Below are 20979 nucleotides of genomic sequence, written 5' to 3' on the forward strand. Positions count from 1 at the left end.
TGCTACAGAGAAAACCACACTGTAATCAATTAATGCCTTCTAAGAAGATCACTGGAGCATGAGGCTTCTCTGAGGGTGTATTTTCTAGTGTCAGGTAGGAGGAAGAAGGAGAAAAAAGGATTTGAACAAAAAGAAAAGGATGCAAGGGATAAAATATCATGAAGAAAGCTGACTTAATCTGATGCCTTCTGTCTCTCTACTGACTTTCAAGTAGTTTCAACTGAGAACTTCTATTGAAGATGTGCTTTTGTATTTTATCCCTTTTACAGTGGCAAAGCTCTGCTTGTATGGGGAACAACAGGTATTTTTTCTGTTGTTTGAAGCTTTTATTACAAGCATATTCAATAAGGAAAAAAAAACCCAACCCTGATATATATTTAATCTGTTTACACTTCAGTTCGTCCATCAATCTATAGGAGAGGTTGGGACATGTAGCCACAAAATCATGATTTTTCTCTCTCATTCCTACCAGGCCCCCACCAAATCAAGCAAGGCACCTGTGAGGTGGTCGCTGTGCACCGATGCTGCAATAAGAACCGCATAGAAGAGCGCTCGCAGACTGTCAAGTGTTCCTGCTTCCCAGGACAGGTTGCTGGCACAACCCGGGCTCAGCCTTCTTGTGTTGAAGGTAAGACATTGCTCATCAGTTTCTCCAGCATTTCAAAAGGGGCCTCAACCCATCAAGACCCTCTTCTCTGCTTTACTGTCTTTGTAATTCATGGACATCAAGGCTGCTCTGTGATGATTTGTGTGAATCTTGGTGAATATGGAAAGTCTTGTGTTCCTCAAGAGGAACAAATGGTGGCTCCATCATAGGACAGTAGGGAAGAGGTGCTTCAAAGCCTTTTTGTTCTCTTGTGTACTTGGCTCTTACTGGGAAGTTAGTTCTAGGGGCCATAGACACCAGATCTGTGGATGCTGAAGTTTCTACATAAAATGACATAGATTTTTGCATAGTACCTGTACATGTCCTCTAGATCACTTAAAATTGTATCTAGACTACTTACAGTAGTGAATACATGTAAATACTACACAGATAGTCTTACTGTATTATTAGGGATTTATGGCATTTATACATGTTTAGTACAGATAAAATTAAAAAGATTATTTTCTGGGGTAAATTGAATCCATGGACAGTGAGGTTGTGGATAAGAGGTCCATTGATGCTCAGGACTCAACATTTGCTGTGTGTGTGTGTGTGTGTGTGTGTGTGTGTGTGTGTGTGTGTGTGTGTGTGTGTGTGTGTATGCTGGTCGTGGAGCCTGAACTCTGGGCCTGGGTGCTGTCCCTCAGCTCTTTGCTCAAGGCTAGCGTTCTACCACTTAAGCCAGCCACAGTGCTACTTCTGGCTTTTTCTGCTTATGTGGTGCTGAGGATTTGAACCCAGGGCCTCATGCATGCAAGGCAAGCACTCTACCACTGAGCCACCTTCCTAGCCCCTGTGTGGTATTTTAACCTTACACTTAGTGGGGATTTTGTTTGCTGGTGTGTGTGTGTGTGTGTGTGTGTGTGTGTATGTGTGTGTGTGTGCGTGTGTATGTGTGTATGTGTGTGTGTGTGTGTGTATGTTGGTACTGGGGCTTGAACTCAGGGCCTGGACACCATCCCTTGAGTGCCTGCCTTGAGTGAAAAATCTATCACTTGAGCTACAGCCTCACTTCTGGCTTTTTGGTGGTTGGAGAGAAGAGTCTTACAGACTTTCTTGTCTGGATTGACTTTAAAGTGAAATCCTCAGATCTCAGTTTCCTGTATAGCTAGGATTATAAGTATGAGCCACTGGTACCTTGCTGTTGATTGATTTTTGAGATAGGTTATCATGAGTTTGATAACCTCCTCCTTCCAAGTGCCGGGATTGCAGCTATGTATCACCATGCTTGGCTTCATGCTTCGTGTGATAGCCACTCTATTATTTCCAGTCTATCCTTTTAACAAATATTTCTAGGACACCTTTAGAGCAAAGTCCCTGAGAAGAGTTTGGGATCATGTATCATTCATTTGTATTCTCTAAGTCCCTTATCAGGCTACTGTGCCAATAGCTAAACTCCATCTATGAATCGATGTTGATGGTTGTTGATGGAGGCCTGGGACTAGTTGGTTCCTTTTGATGCCGCTGGCATCTTCCAGCAGACACCTTGTTAGACACAAGCATCTGTCCCCAGGGGAGCAATGCCCAGGCTTAGCTTCCAGCAGTCGCTCTGCAGTGGGGTGAAAACTCCCTGACAGACAACACTTGCAGCTGTGTGCAATGCACGTCTAAAGGTCAAGCAGTTAAGACATGAACACATACAAGTCCTTAACTCCGTATCTTGTTGCTCAGTCAGTGATAACAGTGGACTTAAATCCCCACACCCACACCTATGCACACACACCTCAGCTGTGTGGTCATAGGGGTGTGTTCAGAATATCAACCACCTTAAAAGCAGTAAAATAGTAAACACATCCTCAACTATTTTACCAGGAGTTCTTGGGGTTAAATGTACTTGGTTCAGCTACGATAAGGATAACACAGGACATCTGTAAACTATTACCTAAAATACCTACTGTGCTCCCCAGTAGTATCCCATAATGAGAGATGATAACCTTTCTACAAGGCAGTATATAAATATTCATTTAGAAAGGCATAAGGCTAGATGAAGAACCTCATGTTAATTCAAGCAGTTTTTGCTCTTCTGTTACAGAAAACCCTTTCTCTTTTTAGAGCTTTTTTTTTTGGATGTGGGGATTATCGATAAAGGATTGTGGACCTATAAAAGGAGATAAGAATCTTTCACATTAAAAAAATGACATTTAAACACCAGTTTGCCAAGTTTCTATATCTCCAGTTGGGACAGTAGAATCTATTTATCTTCTCTGATAACTGATTCCCAATCATGCATATTCCATCTCCTTGCTGCATTGCCAATCAGTCCACATTTCCCCCATCCCTGCTGCTACCTCCACAGCCAGGGACCAACATTACATTTTACGGAGTTTACTCTTCCGAGTCTTTCATTTTTCCTGTGCTGTAGCCTGGATCTTCCTTCTGTACACTAGAACTTTTCAGTCTCATGCTGAAATCCGTAGTCGAATGCCTTCCTGGGGTCTCGGAAACCTTGCATTGTCTCTTGTCATGACTCTACCTTTGCCAATCCAAACTCTTTTTCCGTTTCTTCTCACTTCTCATTTACTCTGTCCTTCACTCACTCTGTCATTTCTCCTCTTCTCCAGGACATATATCTGGCCTGCTGAATTCCCATTCTGTTCTCCCCATCCTGTGTGTGTTCTTGTGTGTCTCCATGTACCCAACCCATGACATTTAATCACTGCAAAACTTGGTGAATGTCTTTGAATAGCTTGTGGATATGTATGGAGGGTTCTTACTTTGATCCCTCTGCTTTGGCTGACAACAAACTTGTTTTTATTGTAACAGAGAATTGATTCATATTCACTGATCACACATCACCCTCTCCAGATAACAACAGCATTTGCGTGGCTCTGCAAGCTTTAAATTTGTTCTAAAGGAACTTATGAAGCATCATATGGACTATTTTTATATCCTGCCTTCTTGAGAATCTTTAGGTAAAGAAGTTTTATAAGTAATGTTAGGCACTGGTGGCTCACACCTGTAAACCTAGCTACTAAGGAGGCTGAGATCTGAGGACTGCAGTTTGAAGCCAGCCCAGGAAGCAATGTCTAAGAGACTCTTATCTCCAATTAAACACCCCAAAAAGTTGGAAGTGGAGTTATAGCTCAAGTTGTAGAGCACCAGCTTTGAGCAGAAAAACTAAGAGATAGTCTTCAGGCCCTAAGTTCATGCCCCGTGACTGGTGTACACACACACACAAACACACACACACACACACACAACACACACACGGTTAATAAGTAATGCTCTATAATATTCAGACTTTTGTTGTTACCTGGAAGTCACCAATAGAGAAATGACTATTATTGGCATCTTCATCTTAATAAAGGAAATATGAATACTTACTCTTTACTAGCTTGCTTTAAATTATATATATGGGAAAAATCTCCTTTGGCCTCTACCCTTGATTTCTTATATATGTTTAGTCAGTATTTGTATGTATACTTGTATATATTTATGTATTTAGAGATAGATATTTCATTTGTATTTTAGTATGAATTATGGTATGAATCAATATAAACCTGTGTTTGCCCAATTTCTTAGATCAATCTGCTTTATTGCTATCAGAACTATGTTGAACAGATCTCTGTGTCTTTTAAATTTGGCTTTTCAAGTGTTCCATAACAGTCCATGGAAGTGGATAGGCCATTCCTTTACTGATAAAAAATGTGGCTTTCCAAGTCTTTCCATTTCTTTACAAATAACCCAACATCATTCTTTGTAATGGATGAGAAAATTCCATTGTCTATATCTCAAATAATGTAATTCCTTAGAAAGGCAAAATCAAAGTTCAGCAAAATAAAATACCAGGAAAGAAGCAATACTCAAAAGGGATGGGGTAGGGTCAAGGAAAAAATGAGTAGATGAATGAAGAGAAGAGAGCGAGAATGCAATCAAGAGCCCAATGTATATCCTATAAAATAGAGCGAAGGAAGGGTGGGTATAATAAGGATGGGTAAAAATGTTGAAGGGGTGGCATTGACCAAGATATATTGTACTCATAACCTGCTTTGTTAAATGTCAACTCCTTTGTACAATGGTTTATAGATAGTAGTAGTACTACTACTACTGCTACTGCTACTACTATTACTACTACTACTAATGATAAAGAAAATGTGGTTGTGTTTGTGGTATTTCAAACCATAAATCATGATCTTACTGTGTTAAATCACATTCTTTGATAAATCTTGTATCCTTCTTCAATTCCCTCAAATTCCTCCTCTTTTTTAATAATATAATAATACAGCTGTCAATGAAATATAGCTGTCAATTAAAAAAAGATAGATCTGATGATGCATAGGTCAATGGTTAGTAGCAGTCTGTGACTAGAAGCTTCAGATTACACAGTGCCGGGCAAGTTTTATGTACTGTGGCCCTTTAGGAGGACATTTATAGCATGAGAATCCTAGAAAGCCAGGCTTGTGAAGATACCATCCTCTCCTCCCTCTCCATACCTAGCACTGCCTGGTAAACAGTCAGTGGCCAATAAATGTGCATTTGTTCCAAGTCACTGAGAAAGGGGTGGGAAGTGTCAGCTTTAGCGAGGATGTGTGTCTGTTTTTGTATCTCCCTGATCTTCTATTCCTTATATGAATGTTTCCACAAGGGCTTTTTAGCTCTCCCTGCTTAATCTTTATCCCATAATAATTATGCAGTATCACGCTATTAATTGGCATGTGGGAAGACCCATTCTCTGTAGATAGGTTCTTCTTATCTTATTTGTCAATGAGACTGGAGAGGATCTAAAATATCAAATTCACTGAATTTACATTTAAATTAAAACAAAGGCAAAAAGATGTTAGAGCAGGGCACTAATTAATATTGACATAGAAACTGGAATATCCTTTTACATTTTTTGGTTAATCTATACCACAGACACTTAGCTGGTGTTTTTCAGTCAGTGCTTTTTCAGAAAAACACAGCTTTTATTAGTTAAATAGAAAATTTAGCCATTTTCATCCCCCCAGCTCCCCCATTTTGGGTTATAATTAACTTATGAAAATCCCCACTGTGAGAATTATTGAAATGTAGGATCTTTGTTATATGGTTAGGATGGGGAATTATATAGGTCTCTTGTGTCTGGAGCTTGAGAGAGAGAACTTTCCTTAGGTTATAGCATTCTTTCTTCTGAATCTGCAGCTGGTATCACTCAAGCTGGTCTGTGGCATGAGCAATATTCTACACATTTATCAAAATACAGCTCTATAGAGATAATGCTGAATGGCTTTGTGATAAAGCAAGATAAATATGTAGTACAAGAAAGTTTAATTTAAATTGTCAAAATGAATGTATTCTAAACACTGGATTTAAAAGAGATTAATAAGACAAAAGATTTGAGATTGAAGGCAGTTACTTTTAAAGCTATATTGTTTATCTTCTGATCATGCCTCAATTTCTTCCACTTTCTTGAGATGTCAGAACTAGTTTAGTTAGGGAAGAGAGTTTGGACCTCCACCAGCTCTCAGAGCTTTATGGACTGTAGGATGAAATATAGGGTCTCTTCACGTTGCACTTTCTCTGCCACTTAAAACAATTATCTGAGAGTCAGTAGAGATTACTGGGTATTGGAAGGACCTGTGATTTGTATATGTGTATATATATTTGTATATGTTCACTCATCAAGGTCTACAAGAGCACCCAGTGTCTATCCTGGATACTGAGGGAATGGGGGAATGAAGTCCAACTTTTATGGAGCCTACTAGGAGACAGTCAAACCTCATACCTTTAGGACTTCAGATCAGAGATGGGCTCCAGAGACAGTGTGTCTGGATTTCCTAGGTAGAAGAAGATAAGGAGGTGGAGAGAATTAGAGTATGTGGACAGGGCAAACTTGGGCATGTGCTTCCTGCAAAATGGTAGACACAAGATTCAAGAAGTAATTAGAACTCAAGAAGTAATTTTCTGCTGAGAATCTGCAGTTTAATAGTGGGTCAATAGTACACCAACAATAAAGACAAGCGGTGCTAGAGACAATGTTCCTATAGACCATCCTAGGATTTATAAGAAAGACAACTGTGATCCTTTCACCCTTAATTTTATAGTGAGCCCGGGACTAGCTAGGATTCGTGTGTTAGAGCAAGCAGATGCATGGAAATTTTAGAATTGTGAAATTGCCCATGGTAGGGGCAAAAACAAACGTTTGGAGTAAGGTAATGACATTTACTATGAATTAGAATTCTTTTCCTAAGCCAAATGTTTAAGTAGGTCTTCAAAGTATCACTCCAATGTTTTTGTCTGATGACGCTTGAGAAAGAGTCTACTGGCATGTATTATGTGGAGGCCAGGGATGCTGCTAAACAGCTTATGATACACTGGAAAGACTCTGTAATAAAGAAGAATTAATTGGCTCCAAATGTCAGTAATAGTGAGGGCTTCTGGATAAACTCGGGTGATGCTGGATTTTGCATTAAGGAAAATGAGGCACTGAGATCACAAAACCTTTGTTACTGACATACCAACTCATTCAGGACTTCGTGCTTTGTGGAAGTAACAATGAACAAATAAATGAGATTGCTTCAAAATGTTAGTTCTTTGATCCTATATTTGTTAGACAGCTCAAGCCAGTGTAGTTTCTTTCCTTGAAATAATAATAGAAAAGTTAATAAATGCCTTCTGTTGTTGTTCTGGTCCTGGGGCTTTAACTCAGGGCCTGGGTGCTGGCTGTCTTTGAACATATTTGCTCAAGGCTAGTGTTCTACCACTTGAGCCACAGCTCCAGTTCTGGCTTTTTGGTGATTAAATGGAGATAAGAGTCTCACAGATTTTCTTGACTCAGCTGGCTTTGATCCTCAGATCTCAGCCTCCCGAACAGCTAGGATTAAAGGCATGAGAAGCTCATACTTTCATTTTTAAAGAACACAGTGAACATGTTGAAATAATGGTGATTTTTAAACCAAATAACTAAAGATACATTGAAATCTCAGCAGATACCCTAAGAAGAGATTTTTGTTAATCTTTCTCTCCATACTTAAAGGATAAAACACTCTTTTGGTTTTGGGGTGTGTGAATACCTTACCTGTGTAAATACAACTGAACAAATTCAACAAATATCAAACTCTTGAAAATTGAGTCTAACTGAAAAGTGTTAGTCAATTTGAAGGTGGGCTTATGTGAATGGTAAAACAAATACTGTATACAATCTGTTAGATATCAGGGAACAAGACTTATACAACAGAAAGTTTAAAAAGCTAATTATACAAATGGTGGGACAAAGGGTAAACTAATTCAACAGTGATACTCACTAGACACTATGAAGGAAAGAACTACATAACTTGGGGCGGGTAGGGAGTTGGAAGGAAAAGAGGGGGAGAAAATGAGGGAGGGGGAGACATTGTTCAAACAGAAATGTACTCATTACTTGATTTATGCAACTGTAACCCCTCTGTATATCACCTTTTCAATAAAAAGCTAAGTACATAGAATATGTTCCTAACTACCCTTCCCTGTCTTTATTAATTTTCTTCCCTTCTCCATAAAACTGGAAATTTGTTATGGGTTGGCAGCTTGAAAATGGTATATTTTATATGTTTTCCTAAGTCAAGAAGGCGTGGAGCTTTTAAAAAGAATTTTATTGTAAAAATAGCAGTGACAAAGCACTTTCTCATTTAAGGTGTATGATGCTATTTTGTCACAGGAAGGCAAGATACCCCGCCTGCAACTTTCCCTACAGAGATAGGGCTCAGGCACGTGGGCAGATGTGTCAACAGTTGTTTTAATAGACTCCTATTTTTTTCCCTCCTCCTTTGTTCCAGCTTGTTGGGTCAGTCTGCACTTGGGGCTTTGACTTCCCAGTGTTTAATCGGCTCATTTCCTTCAGGTTCAACCCTCAAGTGGTTATTAAGGGTTGTCTAAGGACTGGCAGCAAATTTAACTCATAAATGCATCTGGCGCTGGCATTGTGGTGGGTCTTGTTCCCTCTCTCCTTGCTGAAAGAACATTTGCTATGACTTCTTTCTCATAATGAACATTGTATCTGTTATTGGGGCACCTTCCCCAAGGATATAAAAGGGACTGTTCGCCTTCGTGCAAACAGAACTATTTTAAATTTCAGAGCACCTTGCCATTTAAGGGGGATGGTTGCGCATAGCTGCCTTTAGAAGAAAAATAACCCTCCCATTTTTTTTTCAGTTAAATGAAGGAAAACTGATAAACTGAAGGGAAACATAAACAAGTTCATAAGAACTTGATCTTATGTTTCCTTCTGTCGTATAGAACTTTCAAAGAATGTTCGTGGGTTGGAAGAATCAATATTGTTCAAATGTCTATACCTGCACACTTAAGCATTGCATTGCTGCTCACAATAGCCAAGTTGTGGAAACAGCTCAGATACCCTGCAGTAGATGAAAGGGATTAAGAAGGCTGTAGGGCCAAGATAGAGAGTGTTGATGGACATTCTCCAGTCACCAGGCAACACATATGGGAACTATCATAGTAATTCCATTAATCTGTGTGATAACCAATGGAAAGGATATGCCTTGCACTGTACCTGCCCCCCCCCCTCGCTCCGTCCTCCCTGCTCCACCACGGCTGGCCCCACCTCAGCTGCTATCTGATTTCACTTACCCTCAATGGGCCTTCTCTTTAGCATTCTTTCTGTGCTGAGCTCTGCTGTGAGTTCATCTACTTCCAAGTTACTTTTTCTGGACCATCATTTCCCCTGTCCTGCTGTACCATGCGACCCAGCAGATTCCATGGCTCTTGTGGGTTTCTTCCCATTTCCCCTCCGTTGAATGATGTCTCCAGCCACCTGGATCTGCTGGCTTTCCCAGGGGCCACTCACTGACCCACTGTTCCATGTGTTTTCTCTTGGTCAGACCACAAGCCACCTTTCAAGGCTTCTTTTCAAGGTCCCACTGAGTCCTATATCTTCCCAGAGGATTAACGTCAGTTGCAACTGTGTGTAAATATAACTGTGCTTCATGAACAGTACTTCAAATTGAGGGTTGGGAAATAGCCACTTGGGACCAAACCAATGCATTAAAAAAATGATGATGATTAGCATGGGGAGGGTAAAAAGGCTCCACTCAGCACTTACCAAACTGAATGATTAATTCTATTAGAAGAGGGGGTTCTGAAGTCTTCATGCATGGGAGAGATGGGAATGCTCCCAGTGCTGAGTATCTGTGTACCAGAGTTTCACATGTACCCACAAATAATGAGTAAAACAAGAACTTTCACAATGTGCAATGAGATAGAAATGTTCACCACTTGGATTTGATCATTACATTCTGCACACATGTATCAAGTTGCCATACCATGCCCATAAACTTATAATTTTGATTATACAATAAATACATTGTTGCATGCTGTAGTGTTATAGCAAGGCTAGTGGGCAGAGAGGAGGAGATTTCAGATTCTACTACTTCATTCTTAGTATATCAGTTTCACAGGAAGCACTATTGGTACTTTTGCTACATCGGATGGACATTTAGACAGCTCTGTGCAGTTAGTTGCAAGATGCAATTGTTATAGTATTTGCAGCTAAAAAGAAGATAACATTTAAGCCTGGTGCTGGTGTCTCACACCTGTAATCCTAGCTACTCAGGAGGCTGAGATCTGAGGAATGTGGAAAGTCCATGAGATCCTTATCTCCAGTTAACCACCATAAAACCAGAAGTGGCTCTGTGTTCAAGTGGTAGAGCACTGGCCTTGAGCTGAAGAGCTGAGGGACAATGCCCAGGCCTAGTAGTTCAAGCCCTACAACTGACTATATATATATGTCTCTCTCTCTATACATATATATGTCTCTATATATGTACATATATATATATTTCTCTATATATGTACATATATATATATATATATATACATATATATAACTTTTATAGGGCTTCGTGGTCATCAACTCCACTTCAGTAAGTCTTTAACAAAACAAGTAACCCATTAGGCAACAAACCTTTCTAGGTCTAGGCAAGTCATGTACCCAACTCAGTTCTTGTGATGTTGATATGTACCATCAGCTAGTAGCTGCGGTTAAAAGGAGGAAGTATGTGTTTAAAGCTTAACATATCATATCTGACTGCCTCCCTTTGAATGCTTGTTTGACTGCCTCTGAACTCCATGACCTTGCCCGCATCCCTTCAGACCTCTCTGGATTCCAGGTTTTTCATCTGTGTGAAAGAAAGAATAAAATCTCAGGATTGTTGTAAAATCTAAATTAGACAAGATAGGGAAGGCAATTCACAAGGTGCCTGTGTTCAGTGAAAAAAATGATCTTAGTATTTGTAGAACTTGACTTTCAGATTTCACGGCAATGGTGGTCTCAGTCAAGTCAGTCGGGAGTTTTTCTGGAAAGGAAACATGATGTCATGTTCTCTTTAGAGAATAATTAACTACTTGCTTTCCATGTTGGATGCTTCGTTATTTCTTCCTCTTCCCTAATTGCTCTAGTTAGGACTTCCTTTGACTATGTTGCTTTGAAGTGGGTAGAGTGGACCATCTTTCTCTTGCTCTTTTACAGAGCTTTGAGCTTGTCACTGTCAGTATGAAGTCAGCTGTGGTTTGTCACACACCAGCTTTTAGTATGTTGAAGCACATTCCTTCTATCCCTAATTTGTTAAGAGACATGAAAGGCTTTTCAGTTTTATTGAATACTTTCTATGCATCTGTTGAAATGATCATGATTTTTTTAAATCATTTTATTCTGTTAATGGAATAGATCATATTGATTGCATGTGTTGAACCATCTTCTATATCCCACAGATAAATCCTATAAGATTGTGGTACATAATTCTTTTGACATCCTATTAAAGTTGACTTGCTGGTATTTTGTCAAGGGTTATACTTATATCTAGTGGAGATATTGGCCTGTAATTTTTCTTTTCTTGTAGCTTTCTGTCTGACATTGTTAGGAGACTAATGCTGGTTTCATAAAATGAGATTGTAAGTGCTCTTTTCTCATTGCTGTGTTGGAAGCATTCGAGAGCTGTTGCTATTGAATTCAGTAAAGTTTCCAGATACAAATTCAAAATAAAAAGATGAGTTGTAAAACAAAATATGTATTTACTGTACTACCAAACAATTATTGGAAAAAGAGTTAAAAAGACCCCATTTAAGATACAATAAAAATGAATAACACACTTTGGAATAAGTCTAACCAAGGAGATGGATCATTTGTAAAATGAAAATGATAAGATATCTACGTTCACAGATTCTATGTGAACCACAAAAGAATCTTAGTGGGTAAAGGAATTTTGAGCAAGAAGAACAAAGCTAGAGGTATCAGTCTCTAAAACAAACTACATTACAAAGCTACAGTAATCAAAACAGAATGGGTCCAGCATCAAAAGTGACAGTCCAGAAATAAACCAATGTATTTACATTCAAGCCATGACAAAATGTAAGACAATTCATCTCTTCAATAAATGCTGCTAGGAAAAGTGATTATCCACATGCAAAAGAATGAAATTGGATCTGTGTCTTACATCATATACATAGAATAATGCAAAACTGGTCAAAGACTTAGATGTCATCCTTGAAATGGTGAAATTCCTAAAAGAAATCATAGGGAAAAAGTTCTGGGTCTTTGTGTTGGCCATGTTTTCTTTTGCGTATGGTATCTACAGCACATGCAACAAAAGCAAAAAAAGCGAAAGTGTGCCAAATGAAAGAGCATCAGCACAGCAGAAAATGGAAAGAATGGGAGAAAGTATTTACAAATCATAGTTCTTTAAAGGGTTTATACTCAAAATATACTCAAAAAACTTAACAGCAAAACCCTAAAACCTAATCTTAAAAAATAGGCACTGGAAGCCAGGCACTCTGGTTTACCTGGTAACCCCAGGTATTTGGGAGGCACAGATTAAGAGGATTTCATTTTGAGGTTGGACACAACAAAAAGCATCAAGACTCTATGTGAAAAAAATTAGCTAAAGGAAAAATGGCTGGTGTATGTGGCTCAAGTGATAGATCACTTGCATAGCAAGTGCAAGATCTTGAGTTCAAACCCTAGTCTTGTTCCCCAACCAAAGTACTACTACTACTACTACTACTACTTCTGATAATAATGATAATAACCAGAGTCCACATTTTGCTCAAAGAAGGTATACAGATACCCAACCACTGAAGTATGTATCTATTTTTATCAGTTCCTTTATTGAAGAAATTGAAGTTAAGGAAAGTTAGTTGCATGTAATTTTTTTTTTTGTCCGTTGTGGGGGCTGAACTCTGGCTCTGGGCATTGTCCCAGAACTCTTCAGCTCAAGACTAGTGCCCTACCACTTGAGCCATACTGCCAATTCCGGCTTTTTTCTGCTTATGTGGTGCTGAGGAATCGAAAGGCAAGCACTCTACTACTGAGCCAACTTCCCAGCCCTGCATGTAATTACACACACACACACACACACACACACACACACACACACACAGAGTAGCCCAATTAGAGTCAAACCCCACAAGCCTTCCACACAGCTTTAGCTCCCACCAATTGTATAGTAAACAGGTAGAAGAAGAGGAAATACTTTGTAGAATGTGGCTGAGCGTATTCTTTTAATTTATTTAGGTCAAAGTAACTCCAGCTGTGTTGACCTTTGTTTGGGTCTCTCCATGGAGGAAGAATCAGAGTCACGATTTGGTCTTTGTTTTCCAGCCTCCATTGTGATTCAGAAATGGTGGTGTCACATGGAACCCTGCTTGGAGGGTGAGGACTGTAAAGTGCTGCCAGATTACTCAGGTTGGTCCTGCAGCAGTGGCAATAAAGTCAAAACCACAAAGGCAAGTATGGACCACATACAGCTGTAAGTTACAACTGCAGTACATTGTTTCTTGTGTGTATGGTGGGGGGGGAGGGGTTCCCACCTTGATTTTATTCTGCCATCCAAAGAAAACATTATTTTGTGTTGATAAGCCTGCTGGGGAAGTGCCACCTTATGGTTTTAGCCTTTCAGAAAAACTCATCCCCTCCCTTGGCCCCCTGCCCATAAAGCCCTATCAGGTTTTATAGAGTGATGATTTGGTGAGTAAACTCATGTTTGAGGCAGGGACATTAAATTCGTTGTGCTTCTTCATGAGTCTGATTTAATGTAGGAGTTTCAGAGTTGACACAACAGTGTATCAAAACACCCTGGCAAGAATCCACATAGAGATGATTTACTCAACTACAAATACCTGTTGTCTTAAAGGAGATGTGAGACTCAGGATGGGAGTCTTCAACTGTGCCAAGTCAACAGTTTTCTTCCCCTTTCTGGTTCTCCTTATGTCTGACAGGTACCATTAGCTACACAGTCCTTCAGCTAGAAAGCCAACTGTGAACCACTTGATTACTTTATTCTTGGGATTTTTTTTTTAACTACTAAATCCTTTTGTCGCTGTTCATCCCAACTTGGAACTTCCAATGTCACCTGCCATCTTGGTTGGTTGAAGTTAATCTCTTTCCAGTCCAAACTCTAGATGAGGAATATAATAATTTTTTTTGAGATATCAGTCCTACCGTTACAAATTTTCCAGTAGTTTTCATTGGCTCTTTGGCCTGCTACCAGCCTTTCTGATCTAATGTCCCCTGGACCTCTGTATGATGAGTTTCCAATGACTGCACTTTTTCATAGACTGTGTCCTTCCCTTATTCTTTCCCGAGTAGACTGAGTAGACCTTTCCCTGTGTCTTTTACCTCTTACTCCTAGCTTTCTGTATAATGGTGGAACTGGCATCTGTTTATCTATTTATCTTGATCAGCCTAGTGCCAATTGAATGCTTCATAGTAGCTAGTACTTGGAAAGAAATTAATGACAAAGTTCATTTTGAGATTATTTGAGTTGGGCATATTGAACTAGAGAAACTCTTGGGTTCTGATTGCTCTCTGAGCTTTCCCCCTGAGGAATATGATATACAGTGACCAGCTTCTTACCTTTCCTATGTCTTTCCCTTTATGAATATTTTGCATCACTAAACACTAAAAGTTCTCATTTACTTTCTACCACCAAAGTCGAATGCAGGCCAGTTAAAACCAAATCCTAAATGTGTAATTTGTATGTAGATATAGTGCTGCTAATACAATAAAATGCAAAATATAAAATGAATTTCTACTTAAATGAAATTTTTAGCTGATATTTTATATCCAACATAGTCAATGGAATAGGAAGTCAATCAATTAGTTCCTTATTGTCTAGTCAAAGCCCTACATCATTTTCAACATTTGTGCTTATCAACATACATTTGCTATAATGTCAGACCCCAAATTCTTGAACAATCATGAATAAAAGGCATAGCAAAGATTGCATCTGTCCAAATGCAAATCAACTTGTCCAGATTTTACTTTCCCTGAATGATATTCTATCAAACGATTTCTATAGCACTTGCATTTGGCATACGTCATCTTGCAATGATTGAAAATATTCAGGAGCATGTATGTAGGTTACATGTAACTATAATGTCCCTTTATAGAAAGAACTTGAGCTTATATAGATTTTGGAGAATCCTGGAACCAGTTCTCTATGAATACCAAGGGACAGCAGTGTACTTTTTTGCCCAGGGAAGTGGAAATCATGGAAGTATTTAGCAAGGAGATTATTAACACTCCCCTCATCTCTACCCAATGTCCAGCTAAGCCAATCTCCAGGAACTCCCATGCTACATACCCAGCATGCTTGCGAGAAATACCAGCCTCAAGATTATTCTATCCCTGCTTCTGGTTCCTTCTAGTCATTTTCCTCTAAGTCCTTTCCAAATAAAATTATTAAAGTCTCCAGTGAGGTAAGCTCTTAGATAATATCTATCAGTGATAAAAATTTCTTTTATTGTATTTCTTGGACCAAAGAATAACATTTTGAAAGATTAAATTTATATGGATTTATAGCTATAAATGTAAACAACACCGTGAGCAGAAGCCAACTGTGTTCTAGAAAAGAATGCATCTAAGTGGCTCTCTTGATAGCTCAGCTTTTTGCCTTTCTTTCTATAGGTAGCTAGAGAGGGAATTAGCAAGACGCAAACCTTTAGGGGCACTTTGGCTCTGGGTTTTGGGGATATGTTTGCTGTAGCTAAATCCTCAATGGTAGTGACATTTTATTTAGTGCACGGAAAAGTTGTACAACATAATACAGTTCCCCAGGCCGTCATGATACTTGGACTGCTATTTTTCCTTCCCCCTAGTAATATGCCACCCTAGAATAATCTTGAAGCCATAAAACGTTGTTTACTTTATGAATCCAAGTCAATGTGACTTGAACCACATAAAACATTTTATTTCTGTTTTGGATCATCTGCACATAGAGTAAATTCATTTGTGGAGCCTAGACTGCTTTCCAAAGGGTGGATGGCATTCTAGAAGCTGTATATTTGTTGGGAAATCCACCTTGACCCTTATACCTGAGGAGAGAAGGCAGGACTATAAAGATGGAGCAACTACCTCTCTGGAGGAGATATAAGCCTGTTACAAAAATAGTTTCCTTAAAGAGTTCGTGCACAATGGCATGAAAACCGCAGAAAGGCTAACAAAGAAAAGTCAGAGCTCTCCCAGCAAGCCACCTATGTCAGAATTTTTATTTTCCATTTAAATGCAAATAGGAAAAGAGTTAGCACTCAACTTGAGATATTAATGGTCTCAGATGAAGATATGAAAATAAGAGAATAGGCAATTCCCTAAGCAGCTATCTTTCTCAGGTACAAAAGAATACCATGGAGCTTATTCTACCTGTGTAAGTAAGTTGTTCAGGGTCTCCAGAGACAATGCAGCCACTACTTCTGGTGGGAAAAATCTAAATCCTGCCTCAAATCTCCTTTTCTGAATTTCCCTGTGCCGATTCTGTGTGTTTCTTCTCAGCAATAAAACCAAGCATTGGTGAGGGCTTTTTTTGTGTTGCTGTTTCACAAAAGATGCAAAATTGTTAAATCTGAAGAAATTCTGTGTTAACAATCCTGTTCTTTAAAACCACTACTAAGGGGGAAGATGTATGCATTTAGAGTAGTCATTCCCAACTACTCTAGTTTTCTCCAGAGTGGACATTTGGCTATATGTGACAACATTTTTGTGTTGTCCCACACTGAGGTCAAGAGAGAATGCTGGGAATCAGATCTTCTTAACCATGGGGATAGTCTTACCCCAAGTGAAGAATTACCTTACTCCAAATGTTAGTAGTGACCAGATTGAGAAATGAGTGTTTAGAGAATTGTGTATTTCTTTTTTTTTAAATAATAAGTTTTTTCTTAATTGTGAAAATACCATACAGAGGGGTTAAAATTACACTAGCAAGGTAATGAGTACATTTCTTATCAGCTCAGGAATGAGACAAGGATGTCCACTCTCTCCACTTCTCTTCAATTTAGTATTAGAATGCCTAGATATAGCAATAAGACAAGATGCCAACATAAAAGGGATCCCAATAGGGATCATCTTTTGCAGATGACATGATCTTGTATTTAAAGAATCCCATGGACTCCACTCCCAAATTACTCGAGCTGATTCAAAACTTTGGCAAAGTAGCAGGGTATAAAATTAACCCTCAAAAATCAATGGCTTTTCTGTATGCCAACAATGAGAAAAGTGTGGCTGAAATCAGGAAAGCAACTCCATTCGTAATAGCCCCACAAAAAAATAAAATACCTAGGAATTAACTTGACCAAAGAAGTGAAGGACCTCTATGATGAAAACTTTAAAAACCTGAAAAAGGAAATCAAAGCAGAACTTAGAAAGTAGAAAAACCTCCCATGCTCCTGGATTGGAAGGATCAGCATCGTGAAAATGGCAATACTTCCCAAGGCTATCTAAAAAAATTATTTCTTTGCAAGCTTCCTACCTGATTCTTTCACTTTATTTTGTTCTTCAGATTTTCTAATACATGTCTACAAAGTTTCCTGTATTTCTTTGGAAACTCTAAGAGAAATGAGTTAGGAATGGAAGCAACATACATTTTCTCAAACCTCAGGACACTTCAATTTTGTGTATTTCTGATGGATTATATAAGAGCATTAGCCTTTGAGATGAACCTAAGTAAGAACAGAGACACAAACAGAGCCTTAAACATAACTCAAACAAAAGTTTAAACACGCAAGTTTTCTCTTAACTGTCCTTCACATCTCAAGTCCTATCTAGTATCTTCCTCAAGTGGTTCCCTAATTGGTGCCTTTTTCTCTCTGTCTCCTGGAGTCCTGCCCTGGGTCTTTGTAATAATAATTTCATGGTGTCATGGTTACAGGACACTCATCATAAGGATTTGTTAATAACACAAGCTGTGTTAAGTCTGACATGGTGCTGAGCAAACATGCTTTAAAATGTCCTTAGGAGGCCAGGTGCAGTGGCTCAAGCCTGTCATCCCAACTACTGGGGAGGCAGAGACTGAGGATTGAACTTGAAGGACAGCCCAGGTTTAAAAAGTTTGGGAGACTTCAAATCAATCAATGACTGGGGCATAGTGACCAGCCTGGGCATCAGGCAAGACCCTGCTTCCAAAATAACTGATGCTTTTGGCATAGCTCAATGGATAGGGCACCTGCCTAGCAGGTTTTGAGTTCAATCTCTAGTGCTGAAAAAAACATGTCTTTAGGATTGTGGTAAGTGGGCAATATGAGGAAGCTACTAATCTACTCACTCTCCCACCTGCTGGTACCCTGATGGGCTTTTATCCTTTTCTTCCTCCTTATTTCCTTCCCCGATGAGGTATCACCAATGGACATCCATTAGTCACTGCCACACAGTATGATTGCCTTGTACCGACCTCTCTGGCAGTTACCTCTTAGCCCAGCCCATTCCATGATGTCGGTGTGCTTCCTTCTCGTCTAAAATTCCTCTTGCTTGTCGGAGTCCTTTGCCCTAAGGCATTATCTTTCCTGACCCTATGGTCAGGGCACAATCTTCAGGGGAGTAGAGATTGTTTTGGCATGTAGTAACCCTGCATCCATCAAAATTCAGAAATAGCAAGGAATCATCCATATGTAGTAGGCATAGTAATAATTTTGAAGGAAAATAAATCAGAAAGCATCTTATCTCACTCATGGCCTTGTTTTCCGAAATGAGTGGGACACACAAAATGAGCCACCTCAGATGAAATACTTTTTGAAAATTACACCCTAGGGTGTCGAGATTGATACCTGGCTGTAAATGCTTTTAGGATGTATACAGATGCACGATCCAGCCAGAAGCAGCGAACATGAAATAACTACCATTTCCTGGGTGCTCTCTATACCACAGGCACTGAGCCATGCAATTCAATTCGTGTATTTCCTTCGCTCCAGCCAAAGCAGACAGATGCTTTCATCTCTGGTTTGTACCCATGACATCTAAGCAAGGAGATACAATGTGTCCACTTCAACCTTACCACTAGATGCTCAGGCCATTGATCTTTCTGTTGGCCTTGTTTGTTCATTTAATTTACATCCTCATATTATCTTCTCACATATTCATTTATCTGTCCTTACCCCCTTCCTCAGAAATAGCAGTCAGTGCAGAACACTAGAGGCTCATGCCTGTAATCTTAGATACGCAGGAGGCTGAGAGTTGAGGACTGTAGCTCGAAGCCAGACCAGTTAGGAAAGTCTGTGAGACTCTTACCTCTTTCTTGTTTTTGGATTGCAAAGGAAAACATGCCCAAAGGCTCTCAGAGTGGAGAATTAGGAACCTGGCTTTGTATTTGGTGAGGTTATAGAAATCCCACAAGATTACGTATGTTCATTGATTCATGCTGAGCACACTTTGTTAATAGCACTGCGGAGTTTTCCGAAGGAATACTGATTAAAATCATTGTACGTCGTGATCAAAATGTACCTTTCTAATGCATTTAACCCACTTTTAAAAGTGAAAGTTACTTTAGAAAGTCTATTGTATGGAGTGGAACTCCATGGAGACGGGTGGCATTTTGCAGCTTTAAAGATGTAGTAGGCTTATGGTAGGAGATGAGAAAAGTTCTCAGGTTAGTTAATACAGTAGCTCAAGCAACAAGAAATAGCATAATGTTACAATACATCTATGAAAATATTTTCAAAATTGCTGGGCACCAGTGTCTCACACCTATAATCTTTGCTACTCAGAAGGCTGAGATCTGAGAATTGCCTTCTGAAGTCAGCTTAGGTGGGGAAAAATCCATGAGACTTTTATCTCCAAATAATGAGCAAAAAGTCAAAAGTGGAGCTATGGCTCAATTGATAGAGAACCAGCCTTGAGAAACAACATCAACTACTAAGAGACAGTGTCCAGGCCTTGAGTTCCAGCCCTGGTACCAGCACATACACAAAAATTAAAAACAGATTGAATTATTTTATAGCATGGTCATGTGTCTGCTCTTGGGCAGAAGCTGAAATGGCTTCTCTGTAAAGATGAAATTGAGTCATCTTATTAGCTCTGTGGACCGAAAGTCATTGCAGTGAGTACTCAACTCTGCCTTTATACCATTACTCTAATAAAGCATCCTCAATGCCCCCACCCCCCAAAAAGGGCCAGAAAGTGGAGCAGTGGCTGAAAGTGGTAGAGTGCTAGCCTGGAAGAAAAGAAGCTCAGGGACAATGTCCTGAGTTCAAGCTGCAGGACCAACACACAAATCAAGAGCAGTCAGCAAATCATGAAGAGTCAATTTGCTGTAGATGGTTACTGATAAACTACATACAAATGACACAGATAAGGACTATTTGGTTCTCATGGCAGAAAGGGTTTTTTTTTGTTGGGGTTAATGTATTCTATACTCACTCACTTAGTTTTTGTTTTTTTTAGGTGACACGGTAGCAGAGAGAGAGAAAGAGACAGAGAGAGACGTGCTTTATCCTCGAGAGGCGTTGGGATACAGACCTGTCTGGTGTGGAACGCCATCCAGGCAGGAAATTGTCTTGGCTTTCAGCAAATTCACGTTTGTAGTTTGTGCACCATGAGAAGTGGCATCCGCCCAGCTGCCCTCTTTGCTTCATGAGTTGATCACAGTGAAATACAACCACTAGCTGCCACATGGTTCAAGTTTTATCTGGATTCCGAAGGAAATACCTCTAAGAAATCCCCAGGGAAGCAGAGATGTCAAAACTGAACACGAGGAACATTTCAGTCTTCAGTTTCTTTTTCTGCCTTTATCAAGGGACAGGGACATATGTTTCATATGGTTCTTCTTTCAGCTTTTGTTTTAGCCATTGTATTAAAGTGGTTTTAAGGAGGTCTAAATAACAAAAGCTTCTGGAAAACATAATTACAGAGGTTGAGTACTAAACCCCAGGGAAGCAGCGAAGAATATTTATTTTATGAACCACGAAGAACAGAAGGTTTCACTGGGGTTCCTTGGTGCACATTTGTACTTTTACTTTTGAGAATTAAAAAAAAAGTTTACTGAAGTTTCATTGACAGGTTAGCAGAAATTAAAAAGAGGCTACTCCCCCCGCCATGCCCAATGCTCTTGAGTTCCAAGGAAGCAAATTGGCTCCAGTGTTTCATAACCAAAGCTCTATTGTGACAC

General features: G+C 39.4%; 1 protein-coding gene across 1 annotated transcript in view; it reads left to right on the forward strand.

Annotated features, from left to right (window-relative positions):
- The window catches only part of Fam19a4 (family with sequence similarity 19 (chemokine (C-C motif)-like), member A4), a 97265-nt gene extending 76598 nt beyond the window's left edge, over positions 1-20667 (forward strand). The window contains exons 3-5 of the mRNA XM_013010441.1: positions 473-628; positions 13212-13295; positions 20256-20667. Coding sequence (XP_012865895.1) covers positions 473-628; positions 13212-13295; positions 20256-20410 — 395 coding nt within the window. The 3' untranslated portion in view covers positions 20411-20667. The remainder of the gene's footprint in view (positions 1-472; positions 629-13211; positions 13296-20255) is intronic.
- The last annotated feature ends 312 nt before the right edge of the window (positions 20668-20979 follow it).

Source organism: Dipodomys ordii, unplaced genomic scaffold (assembly GCF_000151885.1).
Source record: "Dipodomys ordii isolate 6190 unplaced genomic scaffold, Dord_2.0 Scaffold12, whole genome shotgun sequence".
Taxonomy (NCBI): domain Eukaryota; kingdom Metazoa; phylum Chordata; class Mammalia; order Rodentia; family Heteromyidae; genus Dipodomys; species Dipodomys ordii.